This window comes from Chelon labrosus, assembly GCF_963514085.1.
Source record: "Chelon labrosus genome assembly, chromosome: 7".
NCBI classification, from domain to species: domain Eukaryota; kingdom Metazoa; phylum Chordata; class Actinopteri; order Mugiliformes; family Mugilidae; genus Chelon; species Chelon labrosus.
In genome coordinates, this window is record NC_140343.1 from 15,457,303 (window position 1) to 15,479,323 (window position 22,021).

General features: G+C 43.4%; 1 protein-coding gene across 1 annotated transcript in view; it reads right to left on the reverse strand.

Moving 5' to 3' along the window:
• Positions 1-22,021, reverse strand: part of sema6bb (sema domain, transmembrane domain (TM), and cytoplasmic domain, (semaphorin) 6Bb) — a 105,395-nt gene that overhangs the window by 65,819 nt on the left and 17,555 nt on the right. Inside the window, exons 2-3 of the mRNA XM_084548675.1 lie at positions 2,866-2,993; positions 1,433-1,547 (exon numbers count right to left, since the gene is read on the reverse strand). Of these exons, the coding sequence (XP_084404801.1) occupies positions 1,433-1,547; positions 2,866-2,974 (224 nt within the window). The 5' untranslated portion in view covers positions 2,975-2,993. The remainder of the gene's footprint in view (positions 1-1,432; positions 1,548-2,865; positions 2,994-22,021) is intronic.

A 22,021-nucleotide genomic window follows, 5' to 3' on the forward strand; every position in this document is an offset into this window, starting at 1 on the left:
ATGCGAGGCAGTGTAGCTGAGTAGACAGTTCTTGTCTGGCCGTCCTGACCACCAGGGCTACTGTCTGTCCAGGATCAGCGCATTCACCGGAGTGACAGACATATGGGGACCAGCATCACATACAGACCACCTTAGAACTCACCGACTTGACATATCAGCCGACTGATGGATCTCCCAGATTTGTTACAAAAACTCGCTCCCTGACCCTTTACAAAACATGTGGCCAGCAAATAAAACATTTATAACCCTGTCTCAACCTGTAAGGTTTGACATTTAATGCTGCACACTGATGGTTCACCAATGTACACGTAGGTTGTTTCAAAGATATATACTGTACATACTGCGCTTGACTGACATTTCCATTAATTCTGCTGAGTTTTGTTGTTTCTGTTAGGGCAATGGTGTTCTTATTAAAGTATTTTTGAAGTATATTTTAAGATTTTAGAATAAATTATCCAATTTCTAATAATTCAAGGTTGTTTTTCAAAGAGTAATAATTTGTGAAAGTGATTAAAATAATAAAAAAAAATAATAATAAAGTGCTAAAACCTGACTGGGAGTCATGTAACCAAGTGTCAACAGGATGACCACTTGTAAGCTAATCTTGCTCGTGTTTTTGCTCCCAGCTAAATTCGTTTTGACGGTGCAAACTGTGCGATATCTAACCCACAAAGGCTGTGAGTTGTTGAGAATTATACAACAGACACATTTTAGAAGAAAGGAGCACTGGCAGTGAAGCTCTGGAAAGCGCTGATAGATGCCTTGATGGAGGCCATAGATCCACATACAGTATTAAAAAAGTTTTGTTCTAATCACAAGTTCCTATACCTCTACAGTGCTGAAGATTGAAGCAGCAGGTCGAGTGGGAAATAAGGTCTCATGCGCTTCTTTGCTGTTTACATTTTTTTCTGACGTGACAAATCCTATAAAAAGCATCCTCCTGACGCCTTTGACTGTCTCAGTCAAGTCACCGATTGCAGCAGCCCAACGGGCTCTCAAAACTTAAGAGACGCATTATATTAAGGATGGGCTTATGGTCCAAGCAGGTCCCACAAGCTGCAAAACCTGGCGCAGTTTTTCATGGGAGAAAAACTATTGGCCTTGTTTTTGTGTTAATGCTACATCTGGGTGTACTTTAGCTTCAGCTGCACTCGCACACAGTTCCTCTGAGATGGATGCTAACATTAGCATTCGCTCAGACGCTGCAATTCCTAAAATAATGTCCAATGAAAGTGAGTAATGCAGCTTGGCAACAAATGAAGCAACAACAGACCTTCCAGCAGATATTAAAGCTGTATGTATACGCAGTGCGAGCAATCAAAGACATGTGTCCCAGATTTCTCTAAGCTCATGGCTTTAATTGAATTGTGGATATGTACTTAGTAAGTATGTGCTGTATGTGTGTGTGCGTGTGTGTTGGCACATGTTGTACCTGGCTCCGATGTAGAGCGTCCGATTGACTTGGAGGATCCTCTGGATGTGCAGAGGCTCTTGTCTCATCCATGTTCTGTGCGGCCGGCCCAGAAACACCGGGTATCTTCTCACCACTGTCGGTGAGCGAGAGACAAAGAGACACAATTGCTGATCTCAAACTGAGAGCCATATATGATGAAATACATACAGGCATAAAAGCAGTTTTTTACGTTGAGTTTGCTTTGACAGTTCAGCGGCAGTGAAACGTGTTCAAGGCGAAGTGGAGACGCATTCGAATTTGAAAGAGAGAAACATTTTTTGATGAATTGTTCTTTCATATGCTGCTTTAGGTTGACAAGTCTGGCAATTCAGCCCGCTGGCTCCAATAATTCAAAGGGGCAGACAGAAACATCAAAAAAGGGTTAGCAGGATGTTCGGTGTTTCAGAGGACAAGCTGTTCTGTATATTGAGGAAGACAAAACATTAAGGCAGAGAAAATCTTCCATGACTTTTGACCTTGTTGTGTCACAGATGTGCAAAAATACAGAGAATAATGAGAATGAAGATGGAAGCAGAAATAACAGCTATTTATCAATAAGATGGACTGCTGTGGAAAACAAGTATGGCTGTACAGATATGTCTCTGACATTGACCTGAAGTGAGTGTTTTCATCTGATATCAGTTCTCTGCTATCTCTACTTCTTTATATTCCACCCTAGAGTCAACTTTTTTCTATTCGTTTTGCACCTTAGTTGTCTGCTTCTTCTTTATTCCAATCCTGTATTCTGTGATATCTCACTATAGTATTTGCATTCCCTGGCCGCACTGAGACCATCTGAAATGTTTTCTGTCCTCCACCTGCATATTTTTCCCTATCTTTGTCTTGTCACCCAGATGAAATTCTGCTGTAACTCATACCTGCTGTAAACCACAGCGGACGAGACTGATGCTGCCAATCTGGCGTTGCCCTCAGCAGTCTGACACCCTCTACACTCCACTGTTTGGTATTGATAGGTGGAGAGGGGTCTGGACTTAGCTGGGAAACCATCAGTCGATATCATTGAACAGCAATCAATCAAGGTCGAGTCTGAGCTGGAGACTGAGCTGATGTGGAGACGCTAGGTCTGAGTGTTCGACGAGCTGCGTCTCTTGAGGGTCTTGCGCTCTTGTGTGGGAAAGTCATGAAGGCGAGAGCCCCTTCCTACGCTCTGGTCTCATTCCTGAGTGCGACCCCCGCACCTCCTGGCCTGGACACCAGTCAACACCCTTCGTGTGAGAGCTTGTCTGACCTCCACAGCCCACACCATGACCCTAGGCCTCCTCTATACCCTTCCCCGCAATTCATCACCATGCGTGTTTGGCTGCGACCCAGCACTTCACACGTCAGGGCCTCGGTGAAAAGCACGCGAGGGAGTTGGAGTCTATAGGGTGAGAAAGCCAGGAGGTCATTACCTTCAGTGGGGATGAAGTTGAGGGGCCCTGGTTCCTCTGGGAATGCTGGGCTCGCCGTTCGGAGCAGCCAGCACAGCAGGAAGAAGGAGGGAGGGACCACGGCTGCCATAGCAACACAACTGTGGAGTCTGTGGAAAAATAAAAAAAAAGAAAGGAGAGAATAATGAGACACATTCACTCAGTCAATCACCTACTGACTAAGTGGCAGGCTGGTTTTCTTGACTGGAGCTCTCTATCTTTGCATTCCCACAGCATCTCTGCCTCTTTGCCCTGATCTGAGGGGAGATAAATAGCCGCTCGGAGTGAGGGATTAAGTCATTCGCTGGGGGAGAAGTGTCTGGTCATCTCTGAATGCGGCCAGATCACTTTGGCATCGCCACATCAAACGCCACACCATTATGACACATCTAAAAGCTACGAGGAAGAGACACCGGAGGAGCAGAGGGGGTGACATCTCGGGCAAGGCACAGGGCAAGATATGTGCTATACATGAGAGGAACACAATCTCTTTCTCTCTTTCTCTCTAGGCACGGAGTGAGTGAAAGATTCAATAACGCTCCAGACATCAAGTGTTATCCAGGATATGAAAGAGAGAAGGAGAGAAGTGGTTTACTTAAATTAAATGCTTTCCAGCGACTCAAATCACCTCTCTGCCGGCTGAGCTAAACTGACGGTATTTTTCATTGGGAAGTACTGAGGCACATGCAGGACTAGAGTGGAAATACAAATGATACCCAAATGAAGTTACCCCACACAATCCATCTGGGAAACGAGTCCAGCACTCAGCTTCGCGGGGGAAAAGCTCTCCGGATCGCTATCGACTTGAGCCACAAACCTCAGAATGCACCAGGGGCCGGCCCCAACCTCTGCGTGCTGTTACTGCAATCTCGCCACCAACCGTGCTGACGTGTGAGTCAGTCTGCTTCCATCAGGCACTTTTAGAAAGTTGTTATTGTCTTATAAGCTCTGACTCATCTGTAATTTTCTATCATGTTGTCCCTCTCCGCGCTAGCCTGGCATGAGATTGTGTTTTCATAGAAACTGCGCTAACACACTGTAATTTATAAAACTCCATAACGCCACACACACACTTATCTTGTCCCAATGAGTGGTTTGCTTTTAAAATCCAGTGGAGAGGGCGTTCCATCCCCACAACAACAAGCGCAAAGACATTTCTTACAGTCAAGCACAATTGCAACATCTCAAATTTGAATATTTGCTATGGTTGGATGCAAAATGTCTGAGCATTTTACTGTGGTCACAGATGTGTGCAACAACGCAAACTGAAACACTGACTGTATCATTTGCCCTTTCTGTGTCAGTCGTTAGTTTGTGTCTCTCCGTCTCCTCTTCAGTTTGGGACAAATCAACAAGATGGGTTTGAGACCTTCAACTGCGACACTTTATTTGTTTTGTCCCGTTTTTCAGGTTATTGTAATAAATAAACTGTTGAGACAAATAAAAATGTATGGGAACACCAGCAATGTACCGATGCTAGTAATATAGAAAATGCGGCCATAGAGAGAGGCTACACACAACGTCGTATATGTCTGTAATCTGGAATGAGCGCCCTTCCTGCGGTCATTTTCAGTCTCTCTCCCTCACGCGCTGCCTCCCTTCCCCAAAGAACAAATAGCCATTGTGCAGCCCATCTCTTTAATGGAGTCCCAGACATAACCTTATCAGGACACATCATCTTTATGGGACATTTCTCAAATTCCCAGCTCTGGCATCAGAATAAAAGTGGGAGGCAAGCTAATTACTCACCCACAAGCAACATTACAGGAGGTGAAGGGTGGACGCGTCACACAGAGAAGAAAGGAGGTCATAGGGTAAGGCGAGAGAGGGAGGGGGGGAGATGGAGTGAGAGATATGTAAGAAAGAAGAGAGAGAAGATGAGAAGTCAGGATATCCAATCAGAGATCCTATTGTTTCTGCTATTAATAATGTATGAATAAATGTCAGGCGGTACGCATTCGATTAGTATAATTAGACACCCTGGGCTATACAGTTTCACGGGACACCAGAATAAGTAGATATGCCAGTCGTGTGTGTGTGTTGAGCATTGTGAATGCACTGTACGCATGTGTGTGGACGCGCAAATGGTTCTGAGCCAAAGCATCTCTGTAATTATGACAAATGGCTACAGCCGAGTCCATTCAGAGGCATCGCTGCATGGTACAAGCTGTACAGTAGAATGCCGTTATCATTGGACGAGGCAAACTGCAAGTCACATATACATTTTGCCATTTGGAGGAGACACTAATGCAAAATATTCAACCCCAGGGTGCTATAGCACTCCGTGTTCGAAATTGAAATGGCAATAGATGTCAGTGAAGTCATATTGAAGTTGGCACACTGCGTGGGCTCCACGGACTCACAAAAAAAAATAAAAAATGTTTAAAGCGATACTGCAAGTAGCAAATTGTCAGTTCTTTCACCGGGGGGGTGACAAACATATTCAAGGACTGAGCTCAATTTTGGAAGCTATCCCAAAAGCCCTGTTTGGATGCCAAGTTAATACAGATGGCGAGCGATGACAGTGGAGGAAAAATGCAGACGATGACTGGTCAAGAATAACTTACTGTCAGTCTGAGCTTTAACATCCCATCCACTCCTACAATGTTTTGTTACTAAGACACGGCGCCTGAAACCAACGGCACGCTTCGTCTCAGATAAATCAGATTTAAGGTGAGCAGGTAATTTCTAAATCAAAGTCATTAAGACATCATTTAGCAGCCAAAAAAGGTGACAATGAGGTGGGTGGGGTTGAGGTCGTAATAGCTTCCTGCACCTCGTCGATGATCTCAGACTGAGCACCACTGTTGCCAGCTTAGATAACAAATCAAGAGGCAATCAATGATGTCTAGTGTCTTAAGCGAAGCCCTAATGAAGACTGATAATATAATGATCTGAGGCCAGTCTGGACTTGCTCAGCCTCAGCGACAGCGCAGAGCATACCCAGACGCTAAGCAGACCCAACCATAGCTGACGTGCACCTCCCCAGAAATGTAACTACGTGCCATGGCGACACAGACCACAAGAGCTGTGATTGGTCTGCTTGGTAGTAGCGTATTTCCGCTTTAGTATTTCCAGCTGCTTCTCCATCTCAGCAAATTTAGAATTTTTTTGTTTTGGATCAATAAAGATGGAACACATCGAGGGAAGGTTAGCTGAGGAGGTTTGGAGATACAAACATTTGTATGACTCGATTGTTTCAGTTGAAAGTGAAATAGGAAGTAGCAACAAAAATTAACCTGACGGGCGTAGGTTACGTGCGTAGGTTATGGCGTCTATGTCCCGCAGTACCCTAAATGGGCCTTAAGAACAGAGACTTAAAGGTGGTTTGATGGCATAAATAAATAAATACACGTGAGGAATGTCTGCAATGTTGAACTGGATGTTGGTTATAGACAGTGACACTTTATTGCTGGGGTCTGGGTACTTTGCATGCAAATAGATCGCCTCATCATCAAATGAAAATGCTAATATGCTCTGAAATGCTTTTGTCACTTATTACGGTTGCCATGGCTCTCGTCTTTTCCTCACCTCCGCCTTTCTACCTTCTCCCGTTCACCGTCTCGTTATGCAGTTGTTTTCACACTTAGCTGTGCCTTAAACCCAGTCCTGATGATGTGTACACACTCTATGTGGTTCCGTTACCCAGCCTGGAGGTATACTTACTTAAAAATTGGACTAAGGGTTGAAAGGAAGCCAAGATTATGCATGTCCCAGATGCAGAGAAAATGGTAATGAAATTGTGCATCATTAATAGGGACACAGCGGTGGCGGTGGTGCTGGTGGTTGGGTTATTTGTGATTGAAATATTTAACAGGGTGGATGTAGAGAATAGAATAGAACAGAATAGAACATAATCCCTTTTCACACCACTCAGTCAGCTTCAAAAAGCAAAGGAAGAATGAATTTAAACATAATCTACTTCTACTTAAATCTTTTTCATAAAGCACATTCTACTTTTGTGTTCACCAAATAATGTAATGTTTGCTCTTTCATTTGCAGATCCTGCATGCATCTCATGTATCTCATACTTGCGTCATGTGATGCACTGTGTGATAACTCCCCTCGGCGGAGTCATTTAGCATCTTAAAACTCATTGTACTGCAGCCTTAAACGCCTTCGTTGCTCTCGTGAGCCGTGTCTCAAACTGCAGCAGGCGGCTGTTTTAAACGGAAAGATCATGACGGACACAGCCCTAATCGAATGTTAACATTGTTCTGTACCTGCGGGGTGGGTAAATAACCACCGCTATGTTTACATGCAAGTCTCCCGGGTTTCGTCGGTTTTATTCTTACTAGGCTGCGTTCACGGCTAATCAAAAATAAATATTCCACTAATATTCCCCTTGCACATGCAGCAAGTTTTTCACCGGTGGTGGATGTGTTTGAACGTGCAAACACAGCCAACCACCTTCTGGAACTGAGATATTTGCACATACCCAAGAACCTCTTGATATCCAAAGTCTTTCATAGTGACAGTAAAAACAGCTTCTCCTTCCAACTAGAAATATGGACTTTTTTTATGCCATCTCTCTCTACCACAGTCTTGCAAAGTGTTGGGTGGTTGGCTGTTGCACAAAGTTGTGCACTAGGACTCTGCAGTGTGTCGAAAACTGCAATTGAAAAACACAATGTTCTGAATACGCTGTATAAAAACAGAGTGCTCCAAAAAGCTGTTTGAAGCATATCAAGTTTGGATTTCTGTCATTTTTGGAATAATAATGGAATACTAATGCAATACAAACACATTTCCATCTTGGATTTACAGCTCCTTATGCTCCCAAGTGGTTGATTGAATAGTTTGAATCAGGTTAAAAGTGCAGTTGCTCTTGGCTGTTTGTTGGTCAGTGCATTATTACATACAAGATCCTGGCAGGGACATTCTCCAAAAGAGAGCTAAGCCTGTTTGAAATCCTCTCTAACGCATTGTTTGACCTTTGTTTCGAAAGTTGTATAAGTAGTAGAAGCTCGAGTGGCAGTAGTGGATGATAAAGTATTACCAGAGCCTTGTTTTGATTCAATTCAATTTGCAGTTTCCAATAAATCTCTGTGGAAATAAAGCTCTGCAGAAAACCGGACAGCAATAACCTGAAGGCTTTCACAGTTAAATAACCTTTGTTATTGTAAGGGAGACACACTCGGCTACCAAAAGGCTGAGCCCGATCCTTAAAACACTTGATAACTTTTAAGGAGAGAATTAACGTTCAGCGAAATACCACTTTGCCGCAGGCACAAGGGTGATCTCCGATGAGATGACCTTCAGGAGCTGGAAAAGATATTAAGTAAACCGTAGAAGATTTTATGATCGTTCTATTTTCTTTATGTGGATTTAAAGACACATCATAGATTTCCGACAGAGTGGCCTAATTGTCATATTAGTGAGAGAGGAGAGGCTGCTTTATGGAGTGTGTAGAATCAATAACAGGTGATGGCCTGATGATATTTGGATCTCCTTCAGTGAGCAATAGCATAAGATGCTGTGTGAGGCAGGGACAAGAGGAGGAAAGGGAGTAAAGAACGAAGGCCGGGAGGGAGGAGGGTTTAATGCAAAGGTGGAAATGCACACGGGCGCTATAAAAAAAATTGAGGTGGGAGAACAGGGGGAGGACAAGGCAGGACAATGAAAATGACAAAAATAATGGACCAAAGGGAGTGATGAAGAGAAACAGAGGTGAAAGAGAGACAAGTGAGGCATTCAAATGGAGAGGGGGAGCTGCACCGGAAATATAGACAGTGAAGCCAAAGAATGCCCGGAATGAGAAAGACTGAAAGACAAAGACACAGAAGAGAGGAGAAGCATTGCCAAATTTATCTTCGCCCTGAGCCAAGATTAGACTAGTGGGAAGAACCTCCTGGCTCCGCACTTGTCTGATTTTCAACTTATCTAAACTGATGATATTTTTCTGTGTCTGTTTATATGTGGGAAACTGGCTGGAGGGGTTACTGCTTTGACCATTGAAGTTCAGACAGCACATGTTGACTGTAAGTAACACAATCCAGAAACACAGGGGACTTAGTATAAATACTATGCTGATGACACACTGTTATACCGATCTCTGTAGCCTGGGAAGCTCAACCTTATAAAGTCAACAGCTGAGTGCATTAAAAGCACAATTAAGTGAATGAGCCATAACTTCCCGCAACTCAACAAAATCACAATCACAACTATTGTTATAAACTTATAGACGCTGCCACAGGAAACACGTTCTCATTAGTGTCTTTGTCCGTGGAAGTACAGTACCACAGAGGTCATGAACCCCAGTGCTGTTGCTGATTATAACCGCATGTCCTGAAGCCACATCACCAATAAAACAAGATCTTGGGTCTTATAAATGTATGGATCCAACCTACCGCCAGACGTGGCACACATACAGTAGGTGCGTAACTTTATAGTTGCTCCATAAAAGTCAAACATGCTCCGTGCCCAGCTACCACCCGGATCTCTATATCCTTCCTTCCAGCTTTTCTACAGAAAAGGCAAGCCACTTCTTACTTTCACACTGAATATTGGCACAGGATGTAAATCATCCATTATGCACAGAATCTGGGGGTATCCCTCCTTTCAAGTCTAACGGAAATCATTAGAATGGATTCACAGTTTCAAATGGCACTGCAAATTTGAGAAGTCGTCAGATCTTCTTTTTTTTTTGGTTAATATCAGACTTGATTGAAGCTTGTCGATAAACACAATGCCCCTCCGGCATGCCTAACTCATATAAACCTATGTACCACATAGTCTGGCGCCAGCTCTTGTTAAAAGGCTTAGATTGAAAATGTTAAATTAAATATTTCTAATTATTATTAACAAAAGTGGAAATAACAGATTACATTAATGTGCTCTGACATTAACAATGTTGTTTTCCGTAGCGATATTTTAACTTTAAGTTGCATTGGATTGTTCGTGCACTGGGATCTATATCAATTTTTTTGTTTGTGCTGTCCTGAAAACCACGTTAAATCCACTCTGCAGAACCCAGGCAGTTATCCTCCCACTTAACTCACACACATACAGCGAATGCAAATAGGCACATGCATTATATACTTAACAAGTCACACGCGCGCGCACTCGTACACAACAGAGCAGAAAAGACACACATTTTCTCTGGGCATTGTGCCTGCACTTAAGCAAAACCACAGTCTTCCCTCTCTCTATCTCTTCCCTCTCTGGCCTAATGTAGAAAGACTGCAGGAATTCCCTCCGCCACAGCAAAAGGCACACACACCCACACGATTTCATCCCTTTGCTTGGGACTCGAGTGACCCGGGGTCTGTTTACAAGAAATTTGCATCACCATGAAATCCCGGAGCCTCAACAACATCACACATATTTAAAGAGAGAGAGGCGGCCGAAAGGGAAAAGACCAGAGAGAAAAGAGGTGGTGGCGGTGGTGGTGGTGGTGGGGAGGGAGGGGGGTGAACAGTAAATGAAAGATGAAGAGTGACCTTTTAGCACAGAACCCTGATTTTCCCATGCACCAAGAAGCGGCACAGATTTATGAGCTGAGAAATATGCACAGTATGTGCAGTAGGACAAAACATTTCTATAGCACTCCTCTTTTAGTCTGAGTCAAACCATAAGGATGTGTCTGTGATACCTGACTACTGCTTCGGTTGGTACAGTATCTTTCTTACACCATGTGTCTAATGGATATATAATTTCAGGGGATTTAAAGGCTGGCGCTGGAATAAGATAATCTTTGACTCATTCTCTCAGATGTGGACGTGCTCCCATTAATAGGTGAGAAGTAGACCGATGAAAGAGCGCTGGATGATGGAGCAGTAATGTAATACTTATTGTTGATGAATGGATATCTTTGAGCATTACTGGAGCTCTCCCCGGAGTTGTGTGACTGTCATTAACCTTCACAGTCCTGTAAATTACAGCTGCGGAGAAGGAATAGTTGTAGTTGCAATCTAGAAGGAGGAGAACAAAGAATTTCCAGCACTGTCTGGCATTGTCTACATGAGACTGCAGGTTAATTATAGGTATATATTTCAGGAAGACTCTCCAACAAGAAGGATGAAGATAAATCTTCCTTTTTTTCTACCCTCCGTGTTACTTGTTTCATCTTCTATGTTTCAACATCCCTCTCTCAACATTCCTGACTGTGTTGGTTATCAAAACAGTGAGGCATAAAACAAGGAGAAACATCGTGTCACATCACAACAGCAGAGATAGGCCTGACCTTTGGCTCCCCACTAGTTTACAACCATCATTAGCAGGGCAGGGATCAGGGGCCGAGGCCATAAATCACACTCAAACCATCCGTGTAGGAGGATCCCAGCTAGACGCAGTAAAAAACGGAAAAGAAAACACACTCTGAGACTGACGGGAGGCTAAAAGCAACTCCATCCATCACTGGCTGGAGGTTCCATAAAGTCAGTAAAGGAAAACACACAGGACGATAATCTCCAGCATGGTTATAAATAATACAGAAACCTTGCTAATGGCAATAAGAGGTTCTGCAGCATGACAGCACCCCTTTTGATGTGATTATTTGGTTAAAATGCCCCAAAGGACGTGTATTATCCTGTATAAACACTCAGAGGTAACTCAATAGGGTGATATGTTCCCATCCAGAGTCTGTTTGGCCTTTTTGCTTTTGAATCAGAGGGAGATGGGGATTTACTGTAATAGCAACAAGTGACTGTCAGAGGGGGGCACGGGGTTGGGTGGCGGGCAAATATAGAACATGTGGAGGAAAAGTGGAGGGCACTGAAAAATGAACTGTGCTACTCAGTTCTAATGTACACTTTTGGTATAGAGAAAAACAATCTGAGGACACGAATTACATCCTGAATATGGAGTAAATTAAAACAAAATAAGACTATTACTTGGCTGTGAGCAGTAGCGGAGTGGAGTCTTGTTGTCCAACCAGCGGAGACACAAGAAAGTGACTGACCAGTCAAACAAAAGCCCCTTAAAACAAACCAGCTGCTGTCTGCCATTTAACAGAAAGGAGTATTGATTTAGTTCTCTGAGAAAGTGGATAAATGAATAAAGTTTTCCTTCAATAAATCAGACTGTATGTTACACAGATACTTGTGTAAAATACAGTGTAGTAAAGGGAGAAGGGACAGCATGTTTTATCACTGAGCTGTTAGGAAAGAAATATATAGGAGAAGGAATATGGAGGTCTATGCACATTTGTGGCTAAACAACATCTCTGTATGCTAATGGTGTTTACCTTGGGCCCCTCTAGCTTCTCTCTAAACATAGTGCATGAACGTCTACCAGAAAAAAGCCACTGCTTGGTTTCAAGATAATCCAGTTAATGATGAAATAATCAACTGCGCAGAATAGCTATATAAGCCACAAGCGCTAACATTTAGAAGTAATATTCCTTCGGCTGTGTCCAGATTTTTTTTATTTAGAATGCTATATTTAGCAGGAAAATCACCTTGTCAAGGTCTCCGCTGTGAACGCCCCCATCAAATACAGTATCTAAAAGCAATTTTCTCTTTCCTTACAGAGACAGGGACACGCGGCACAGTATCTTCTTCCAGCAGAAGGCTGACAGAGCAGAGCTTTACCCCGGTAAAGATAGAAAAGTGTACCTCCAAGTCCCCAGCCTTTGATTTCACACTGGCGCTCAGGTGCACATGCGCCCTTCGCAGCAGCGGTGCATGTGCAAGCTCAACCTCGGGATATCATCAGCCTCTCGGTCTGGACTCACACATGCATCGTTCTCCTGCCCGCCATGTCTCATTTCCCCTTCCCATCTTCTCTCGCCACAAATCAGCCACCTGCTCATCCAGTTCAGTCTGATAAATTCCACTTGAATAAATTTCAATATGGGTCCGTGCACTACGGTAACTCCGGGTTCCCTTTCCTGCTGTGTGAATGTCACATCTCATGCGGTGTAAAGACACACACACACGCACACACACTGCGGTGTCAATCAACAGACGTCGCCAGTTGACAACTGTGCACACAAGCCAGCTGCGAACAAAGACATGTTCCTGTATGAGTGCTGAGAGAAGGATGCAAACTCAAAAAAAGCAAACAGGAATAAACATACACACACATACACACACACACACACACACTTTCATTGCATTGCAAGCATAACTCCCAGGCCTGGCTGTGTGCAAGTTTGATCCCTCTCACCGTGTCTGAGAAGCATGTTAATCAGAGAAGGAGGCTGCCAGCTCAGCCATATACGTCTCTATCTTTCCTTCTCTCACTCCTTGTGTCTTCGTCTCTCCGCCTCTATCTGCATCTATTCTCTCCAATCTGCCTTCGCTCGCGTCAAAGCTTTACCTCATTGCGTTTATCTCGCATTCCTGTTCTCCTCCTGTTCTTGCTCGAGCTCTCATCCCATCACAACAAATCACGTCTTGTCTTCTTGCTCCTACATTTTAATGCATCTCCCTCCTGGGTTAGACGGGAAAGGAGATTTGAGACATTAAAGGACGGATGGTTTATTTAGGAGGGCTCGGTGAAGATGGCTCACTCGTACCCACAAGCATGACATTTCATTGCCCTCTTCTTTCCCCACTCCTCCTCCTTCGGTCGCCCTCCACTCCTCTCCCGCGCCACCGCTCTCAGAGTTTGGGATCAGTTTGTGGCTGTGCTAAAGTGGATTTGGTTATGGTGACTGGATCGGGATGGGTGGCTAAGGGATGCTGGATGAGTTTCACAGGAGTTTAAAAGAGCGAGCTTTGAAACCCGAAGGGCAGAGAGGAAGGGGAAGATGGTTAGAGGAGAGAGAGTTGTGCAGAGAGAGATAAAGCGGTTATGTTTTTACAGAGGCGGTTCCTAAGGAGATTTCAAGCACTCAGACATAAGTCATGAGGCGAGGGAGTGAGGGGAGGTGGTCGTCTCAGTGCAGACACTGATAACAATGGCAAGACAGATGATGGGGGAGTACAGCAAAGGAGGGACAGAAAGGGGGAAATTAAAAAAGAAGGAGAACATGAAGCAGTATTGTAAGTGCAGTCAATTTAGAGAGGAGAGCATGGGTATTCAATGGGTCCTCATGTGGAGAGCACAAAAGAAGCCCTTTAGCTTTATTAAACCATGGTGTGGAGACACAAATTAAAAGAGATGTTGCCTCCTCGACCTGAATGACCCAGGCAGGCGGTCAAAGAAGATGTGTTATGGTTGACAGCCTCTTTTCTTTATTACGCCCCATAAGACCCTCGGGCTCGGCCTCCATTCACGGTGTCGCAGTCGAAAATACACACAGAACATGACACACTTCACGGATAACATCTCAACGGGGTCTTCTCTGCTCAGTCACCCAGAAACATCCATTACCATTTGCATAAAACAGACCCGAGCTCGAGTCTCCTCGCCGGACTGCGGGGATGTTCTACTATTTTACCACCCGGCGTCTTATGGAGCGGATATAATCCATAAAGGCCATTTCCTTTGGAAGTCAGTGGCCCCTGCTTTAGTCGTCAAGTAATTCAATAAAACAAGCAGGGGAAAAACAAGCAGAAAAACAGATTGTTGAACTCTCAATTATATGACACAGGACAAACACAAGTGAAGCATTTGCACCGGATCAGCTGAGGTAAGGCATGTAGGACATTCACAGTATTGATCGCGAACGCTACGCTCAAGGATATGCGAGGTTGAAAGGCTGTACGGTGGAGCTATTCTCTCTGTGTTACCTGTCATGCAGTCAGTGGAGAGGAATGAAGCGGCTCATCCGGGCCGTTTAAATCCCACATAACAAAAAAACAAGACTCCGACGCACAGCTCCATCAGCCCTCTCTCTCATCTCCCCATTAAAGCAATAGTCTGCTACACAGATTCTTTGTGCTCCTGCCACTCGGGCAGATTGGTAGCTACAGACATTATTTTGTTCTCTGAATAACAGGCTAAGTGGCTCGTTCACTGATTGGTCTTTCTCTGGGTTTTTGAACAACAGGGTGGAACGCTACGCAGCCAAACAAACAGGAGACTGACCCCCTGCTGCAGCTGTTGACAGAGGCTTCCATTTAAAAACGCTGAGAAGAGGACAAACAACGAGGTGTTGAAGCAAATTGCCCAGATTGGTTTCACCAGAATAGTTTAGTTCGACACATTGTCCTGCTCTAATATCCTAACAGAGAGGTTTGCCAATAAAAAAGATAAAAAAAAGGGAACGTTTAAGAATTGTTGTCCAATTTTGCATGAAAGGAAAAACCCTCTATTGGATATTCTTGCAGAGTTATACATCCTCAATCTGTCGTCTTCACTGAGCTCCACAAGCTGCTTTGAGATGGAGCAGTTCCAAGTGCCCAGCTTCCTTAAGACCAGTTTGTTCGAGTAGTCAGCTGAAGTTTTTTTGTCTAGGATTGTAGCATTGTAAGATTGTATAGTAACCAACTTCTCAAAAATGCAACATGGCCTCAGGCTGCAATACTGTCTGAACCCAATGGTCTGAACTGAAGAGGCAGACTATTGTCAGTGGACAAGTGCCTCTATTCACGAGGCTTCTCTATATCTTAGAGTTTCATAGAAATGTATCTTTTGCTGTGCTTACATACACAGTATTTTTTGAATCTGACTGAAATCATTTCGACAGGGTACTGTATGGCCACTTAAGTATATTTGAGTTATAGGCGTTTACATATATAAGAACACACATTTCTTTTGACATTCACAAGTGGTGGAGCATTGAATCTGCCAGATATAAAAAAAAAAAAGAAAGAAAATAGAAGAAGATGACCAAACTAAATCGCATACCATGCCCGCTTCAATTCCGGCTCAGCTCACTAAATTTAAACAAGCTTGATTGCTGTTTTGCCACCGCCGTGTTTCTGTCCCTCACCTAATGTTTACCCCATGTGGGACAAGCAGGAAAGACTGAGTAACAATTTGATCAAGAATATGCATTGTTAGTAGGCACTAATAATATATGCAACTGGTTACAACACCCCTCTCTGTCTGATTTAAAATACCTTCGGTCCAGTCAGATCCTATTGCGGTAGTTGCATTAATCCAGTTATAAGCGTTGTGTTCATGTAAACGTAGAAACTGATTTTGACTGACACAAATTCAGGCAGAGGTGTCCTTGTTATATTTTATTGCCGAGGAAAAAAAAACACGACGGAATTTGATTTTAACGGCTCTATTTAAGAGCTTCCCTGCCCACTCAGACAGCCATGTCATGCTGGGCAAAAACAAAACCACCCAGTGGGAAATGAGAGAACGGAGCCAAGGCTTCACATAGCCGTTCAGTGGTAACTGTGCACTTGAAAACAAAATATAGGATGCAGAAATGCCTGATGCAACTTGGATGCAAGTTACATATAAAAATACCAAATTCCTTTTTAAGAGGTCGATGAACAGCGGGTAACAGCAGCTGATGATCAGCTGATCTGTGCATGTTCATGTTTTTTCTGAACATAATGTGTGTAAACTCCATAAGGTGACATTTAATCTTTATGTTTTTGCTGGTTTATAAATTACCTGCTGTCGCAAAATATTTTACTGTGCTGCAGATTCCCTGATGTTACTTGCACCTGTGGAGAATTACGCACGCTAATAAGGAAATAAAACACGGCCCCTTCAGGATTAAAAAAAAAACGAGAAAAAAAAAAAAAAAAAAGGCACAGTCATATTGTATTATGTAGCATTTAACTACCCCTCATGGAAATGAAACCATAACACGTCCCGTGCAGCGGAAAACACTGAACACGAGTAAAGATTCTGGCACCCATGAAAGCAGAGAGCATGTGCTGTATTGTCAGCGCACATGGCAATTAGGAGTGAAGCAATGCTCAAGGCCTGGATTGATCCAACAACAACAACCTGCCTGTTATTGACAGATCTCTGGGGTTTCACTGCTGCACAGCTGCCCAGAGGCCACTTTGCTGAGCCCCAGCTTTCTCTCCATCTCTCTCCTGTGCTCACAGTTTCTCTTTGTGTGAGAGAAACGCCGCCATTCAATATTGCCTCACCAACGTCAGGCTCAGTTTTCCTATCAACAAAGATATCCAGCCTCAGAACATGAAAGCTGTTATTATTTAATTCTGTCACTGCCATAACAGTCTGATAAAGACCTTCCTTGCCTCTGGAACTATGGATTTGGTTGCTGGACGGTAATTCAATACGAAAACTTATCGTGCAAATATGATATACACAAACACAACGCAATATTCAAAGTGTTCTAAACATAGACTGACACGAAAAATATCATTCTGCTTTATGATTTCATAGCTTGAACCATCATTATAATTATTGTTTACGGAGTTGCATGGACATAGCAATATTAGTGGGTCAGACAGTCCAGCACTTTGGTGCAAAGCAATCTTACTTCGACCTTGGTGATCCAGATTTTTTTTTCTAGCGACACCAGAATAACAATTCAGCGTGTACCAGATGGTTTGGCATAAATGTGATGATTCCCAGGTGGTGTACCTAAATAACAAAGGGTGAATTCCAACAACCTTGGTGTTTCGCTGAATTCTTTCCCGCCAGCGACAGGTCAAATTCTTAATTTGTCCAACACTTGCAAAACTAACCTGGTAAATGTCAGCATTGTCACTGTGGATATGTGTGCATGCCCGTGGAAGTATTTAGGTCAAAGCACCGCTGCATCTGACTAGAGCCTCATTGAGCTGCTTGCTGCAAACTCTGTAGCCCAAATGTCAGTAATAATCCTTCATTGCACAAGAAGCCTGCATATGAAGTAAGTTATTTTTTTTCCATTTGCCTTTGTTTTTCTCTTCCAAATAAGTTTGAATGTGGTTTGATAAAAACACAGTATGGTCACTGCCCACCCAGACTTCTGAGCGAGACTGCTGCATTAAGCAATTTACGCTTTAATTTAGGGCGATATTCCGATTCAAATCAATTTTGATTTAAAGTTCCACTGTTGATTCATAAACTCTTCGGATCGCTTTTATTTTTTTTAAACACAAACCATTTCCTGCATCATCTTGTGTCACGAGTCTGGGCTCAAATCTCACAAGACCTCACAAACAGATCAGTCCACATGTGAGTCAGATCCAAAATATGAGAGAAGCTACAACCCATAACCGCACCATCAGGCCTGAAACAGATTGTATGAAGCCGGAGAAGAGCTGCACAATAGCAAAGCCAGATGCAAGAGGTTCCGGGTAGAGGTAAAATATTAGTTTTATGTGAAATAGTTTCTAAGTGAAACTATATTGAATGGCACTGAGACCTTGTGAGTCAGAACTGAATTGATTCACGAATCATTAACCAATATCCTGCCCTACTTTCTACTACTGATAGCATATGTGCATCCGTGGTGTATCCAGCATCTGTTTTAATCAGTTCTGATGAAGCTGTGACAAAGACATATATATAGTAGCTCTGTTTACACACAATTCAAGCCCCATTCAGCCAAACATTGTCCATCTGCAGCCACCATGGCCATGGAAACACCACGTACTGCTGAAGGACAGCTGTCAGGCCTGGAAAATCCTTATCGAAAGGAAACAAAGAAAAAAACAAGAGAAAGAACTGATGTTCGTCTAGTGTTCGCTACCAGGAAAGAGAGAAAGCCAGCAGAGAGGAGAAAGAGGGAGGGAGAGGTAAGCTCAGAGTAAGAGAGAGAAATAGCGCATAAATGAATTTTAGAGTCCCAGCGAGATGACACGGGGAGATAAAAACGAAAATCGGGGGTTAGATTGGAGTCACCGGAGACAAATGGAAAGATAGTGGGAAGGCGGCGTGGCCAGCAGTGTCCTAGTGCCGTGCTCTCTCGCTGGAACAGTTTTGCCTCATGACGAGATAAGGACAGCCATCACAACCTGAGCCTCCATTTTTAGTCATCCCAAGTGGTGGCCGAACAACGCCCTCCAAACTCCTTCTCCCTCGTCTCTTATCAGCAGCCGCTGTTGTTTAAAATCACACTCGGACACAAACACGAGAGAACGACACAGGCGATTAGCTGTTACACCGGCATTAAATGGGATTTAAGGACCACTGCAAAAGGACAGACACAGTTCATCAATCTGTGTGCCTCTGAATTAGACCACGGCCTTTATGAGTCTGTGGCCGTAATGGCTGGTCCATTTCTCCCTTCAGCCCTCTCACTTCTTATATTGCAGTCTTCTGACCAAAGAGGAGGGGGCTGTTTAAGACTATATGTCACAGACTCTGTGAGCGTTTGAAATGGCTGCTCGGAATGAGTCATGCTGTGGGAAATTTGTCAGGGAGATAAAAAGAGTGAAGGCAGGGAGGGACAGGCTCGAGGGAAGCAACAGCCGAGGTTTGAATGGCCAAACGTTCAGCTATACGGTTCTTCATTAACCTCAACATCCACGTCTTGCTGTTTTCTCTCACTCGTTGCTTTCCTGTGCATTTCCTCCCCTTTATGTCCATACAGCCGAGCCTTGCTGTGTCCCTCAATGCCAACGGGCGCTATGGCAACAAGGCACCGACTCCTGCAGAGAGTCAGTGAATATGGGAATCAAAAGTCTCTTTGACTATGTGCATATGTATGATATTACATCTCCTCTTGGGGCTTGGTGAGGTATTATTTCATAAACCATTTCCCTGCTGAGGTAACCACAGAAACCAAGGAACACAGCAGTGCTGGTGTACATCATTTTATTTAATAAAGTATAGTAAAATCTACTCCAGCATAGAGCACGTAAACCTGGATGATGCAAAACTATTAACTCTAATTGGTGGAAAGCAACTATGAACAGTTTTGAGGTACTTGTACTTCAGTATTTCCATGTTATGCTACTTTAGATTTCCAGTCCACTACATTTCAGAGGGAAATATTGTACTTTCTACTCCACCACATTATTTACTTACAGCCTTTGAGATGAAGCGTTTATACAATGGCTAATCTAACATGGTTTACAAGGTTAACCAGTGGTTTCCAACTTTATTGGTGTCTTAAGTCGGGGTCACATTTCAGATCTCCGTGAGTTGTTAACGACTCCAACAAATAGCTCCCCCCCCGTAAACTTCTCACGTGGTTGCAATTTGAATAAACATTTAAAAGCTTCAACACCCCACCGAAAAGATGAGAGGAAGAATCCAAAAGCTGAATTCCCAAACCCTGAAATGTATCTGCTCTCCTCTGATGTAAAACTACACGTTTAAAGTAGCTCCACCTGCAGCAGCTACAACAGTAACACGGTGCTTACACACTGATGCCTCAGGATTAATAATACGCTGTCACAGGTTGTTGTAGGAGTTTTTTTTTTGCCTTTGCCGCGGTTGCCTTAGTGCTTGCTCTGGGGGTTTGGCTACGGGTTCTGTAAATTGTCTTGAGACAGTTTCCATTACTTTCGTTATACTGTAGATATAAATAAAACTGACTTGGATACATATTCATATTTAGAGGAAATAAAGCAATACTTTTACTTGATTAGGCCCGCTATTACTTGCTAATACTTGTTTGTACTTATGTAGGATTTTTTCATGCAGGATTTTTACTGATTTTGGAGGCTCCAGCTATTTGTCTCTGAATGGCTGGCACTATCAAGACAGCACAATAAGTAAACGTGTAGCTGAATTTTAAACTTGCATTGATGATTTTATGAAATCTTCTTATTCTGTGTAGCAGTAGAAAACTAAAACGTGGACAAAACAGAATAAGTTAAACCTTTGTGTATTCAGATTTCGTCATTTTTTTCTTTTTAATTATTTCTTTTCCTGCTACTAAGCATCGTCTGGCCAGAGCTGCTGTCAGCCTCGGGCCGTGTTTCTCTTTGAAAGCATCCAGTCATAATGTATTGTAGCAGCTAATGATAGCAAACTTCCCACACACACAAAAAAAGTTGCACGCTCTCATTATACATTAAAACTTATCTTAGAGGATGTGAAAACAAACGCTGCCTTTCTCTTCAGGCACAGGAAAAAAAAGCCAAGAGTCAGGGTGCTTTGATTTTTTTTTTTTACATTTATGGTTTCTGCTGTCTAAAAAAGCAGTGGAGTTCAGTGAAGTGAGCAAAAGCTGTGCGCCTGTGAAGACAGCAAAACACTGAGGGCCAAAATCTATAACCAATCACAAGTAAACCAGGAAGTAAGGCTCCAACTGAAGTTGCGTTTTGCCGCAGCGGCTGGTTGACTCGTCTAGCTGAGCTTCAGCTCCCCAAAGAGGCCAGGGAGGCCGCCTCCTTCATCCTGAAGCCATGACGAGTGAACTGCTTTGAAGAAGGTTTGAGTAATGAGGGTAATGCCGTGTAACCTGGCAAGTTGCTACACAAGAGGATGCCAAGAGAAAGAAACCAATGCCTTGGGGGCAGAAATAGCAAGGGCAGAGGATGCACTTGGAACCTCGGCGTGCACAAAATATGTGCTCATGTGATACAAAAAATATGTCTGGTTTTAGCTTCCAGTGGTGTTAATGTGCGTTTGCAGCTGAAAGCGTAGGAGACCAGATGTTGGGATGCATTTTCTATTAGCTGGTCTTTCTGAAAGTGGGCGGAGGGGGGGTCTGGTTAGTCCCAAATCACCAGATGCAGTTTAAAGTGATCAAAGATGAGGAAAAAAAGAAACAAGATGAGGAGACAGGTCGGGCGCAAAGAGAGGCACAGATTTTCCTTTCAAGCTCTAACTTTCTTTGATTCCAATCAGTATCAAAGCTTTAAACGCGAAGCAAATGACACTGATGGGTGGACAGGAAGAGTTTTCTGTGCAAATACAAAGTAAATTCAGCTTGGTGTGACGGCTCTATAGGCTCCGCTCCTCCTGATTAATAAGTCGTCACATATTGAACAGCTGTGAGAACACAGCTCAACCAACTGATTGCTTGTGACATTAAAAAAAAAAAACAAAGCAACCTCCAAATTGATTCCAGATCAGCTAAATCAGCCACATTGCACTCTACCTGGCAGCCTCATCAGCCTTAAGTAATGAAAAAATGTGAATAATGACAAGAGTGACGTTTGGATTTCACTCATTCTTTGACAAAATACACCCACACCAACAACTTCTTTGCCACGCTGTCAGTTAGTTTGGTGGCTCTGACTAAACGTTGAATAAGTTCCGTTCCAGTCTCCATAAGGTTAGTTAAGTGGAAAGCCTTCTGTCACTACCACGGCTGAGGCAATTGTTCACTGGGTGGTAATATTGATGTAGCACTTTTCTGTGGAAAGTAACACAGACGATTATACGACCAACAGCCTGTGTCAAGAGTATATTGACCAATCAATCGACTCGTGGACTGGGAGACAACAGCCCTACAAAATACAGATTAGAATATAAA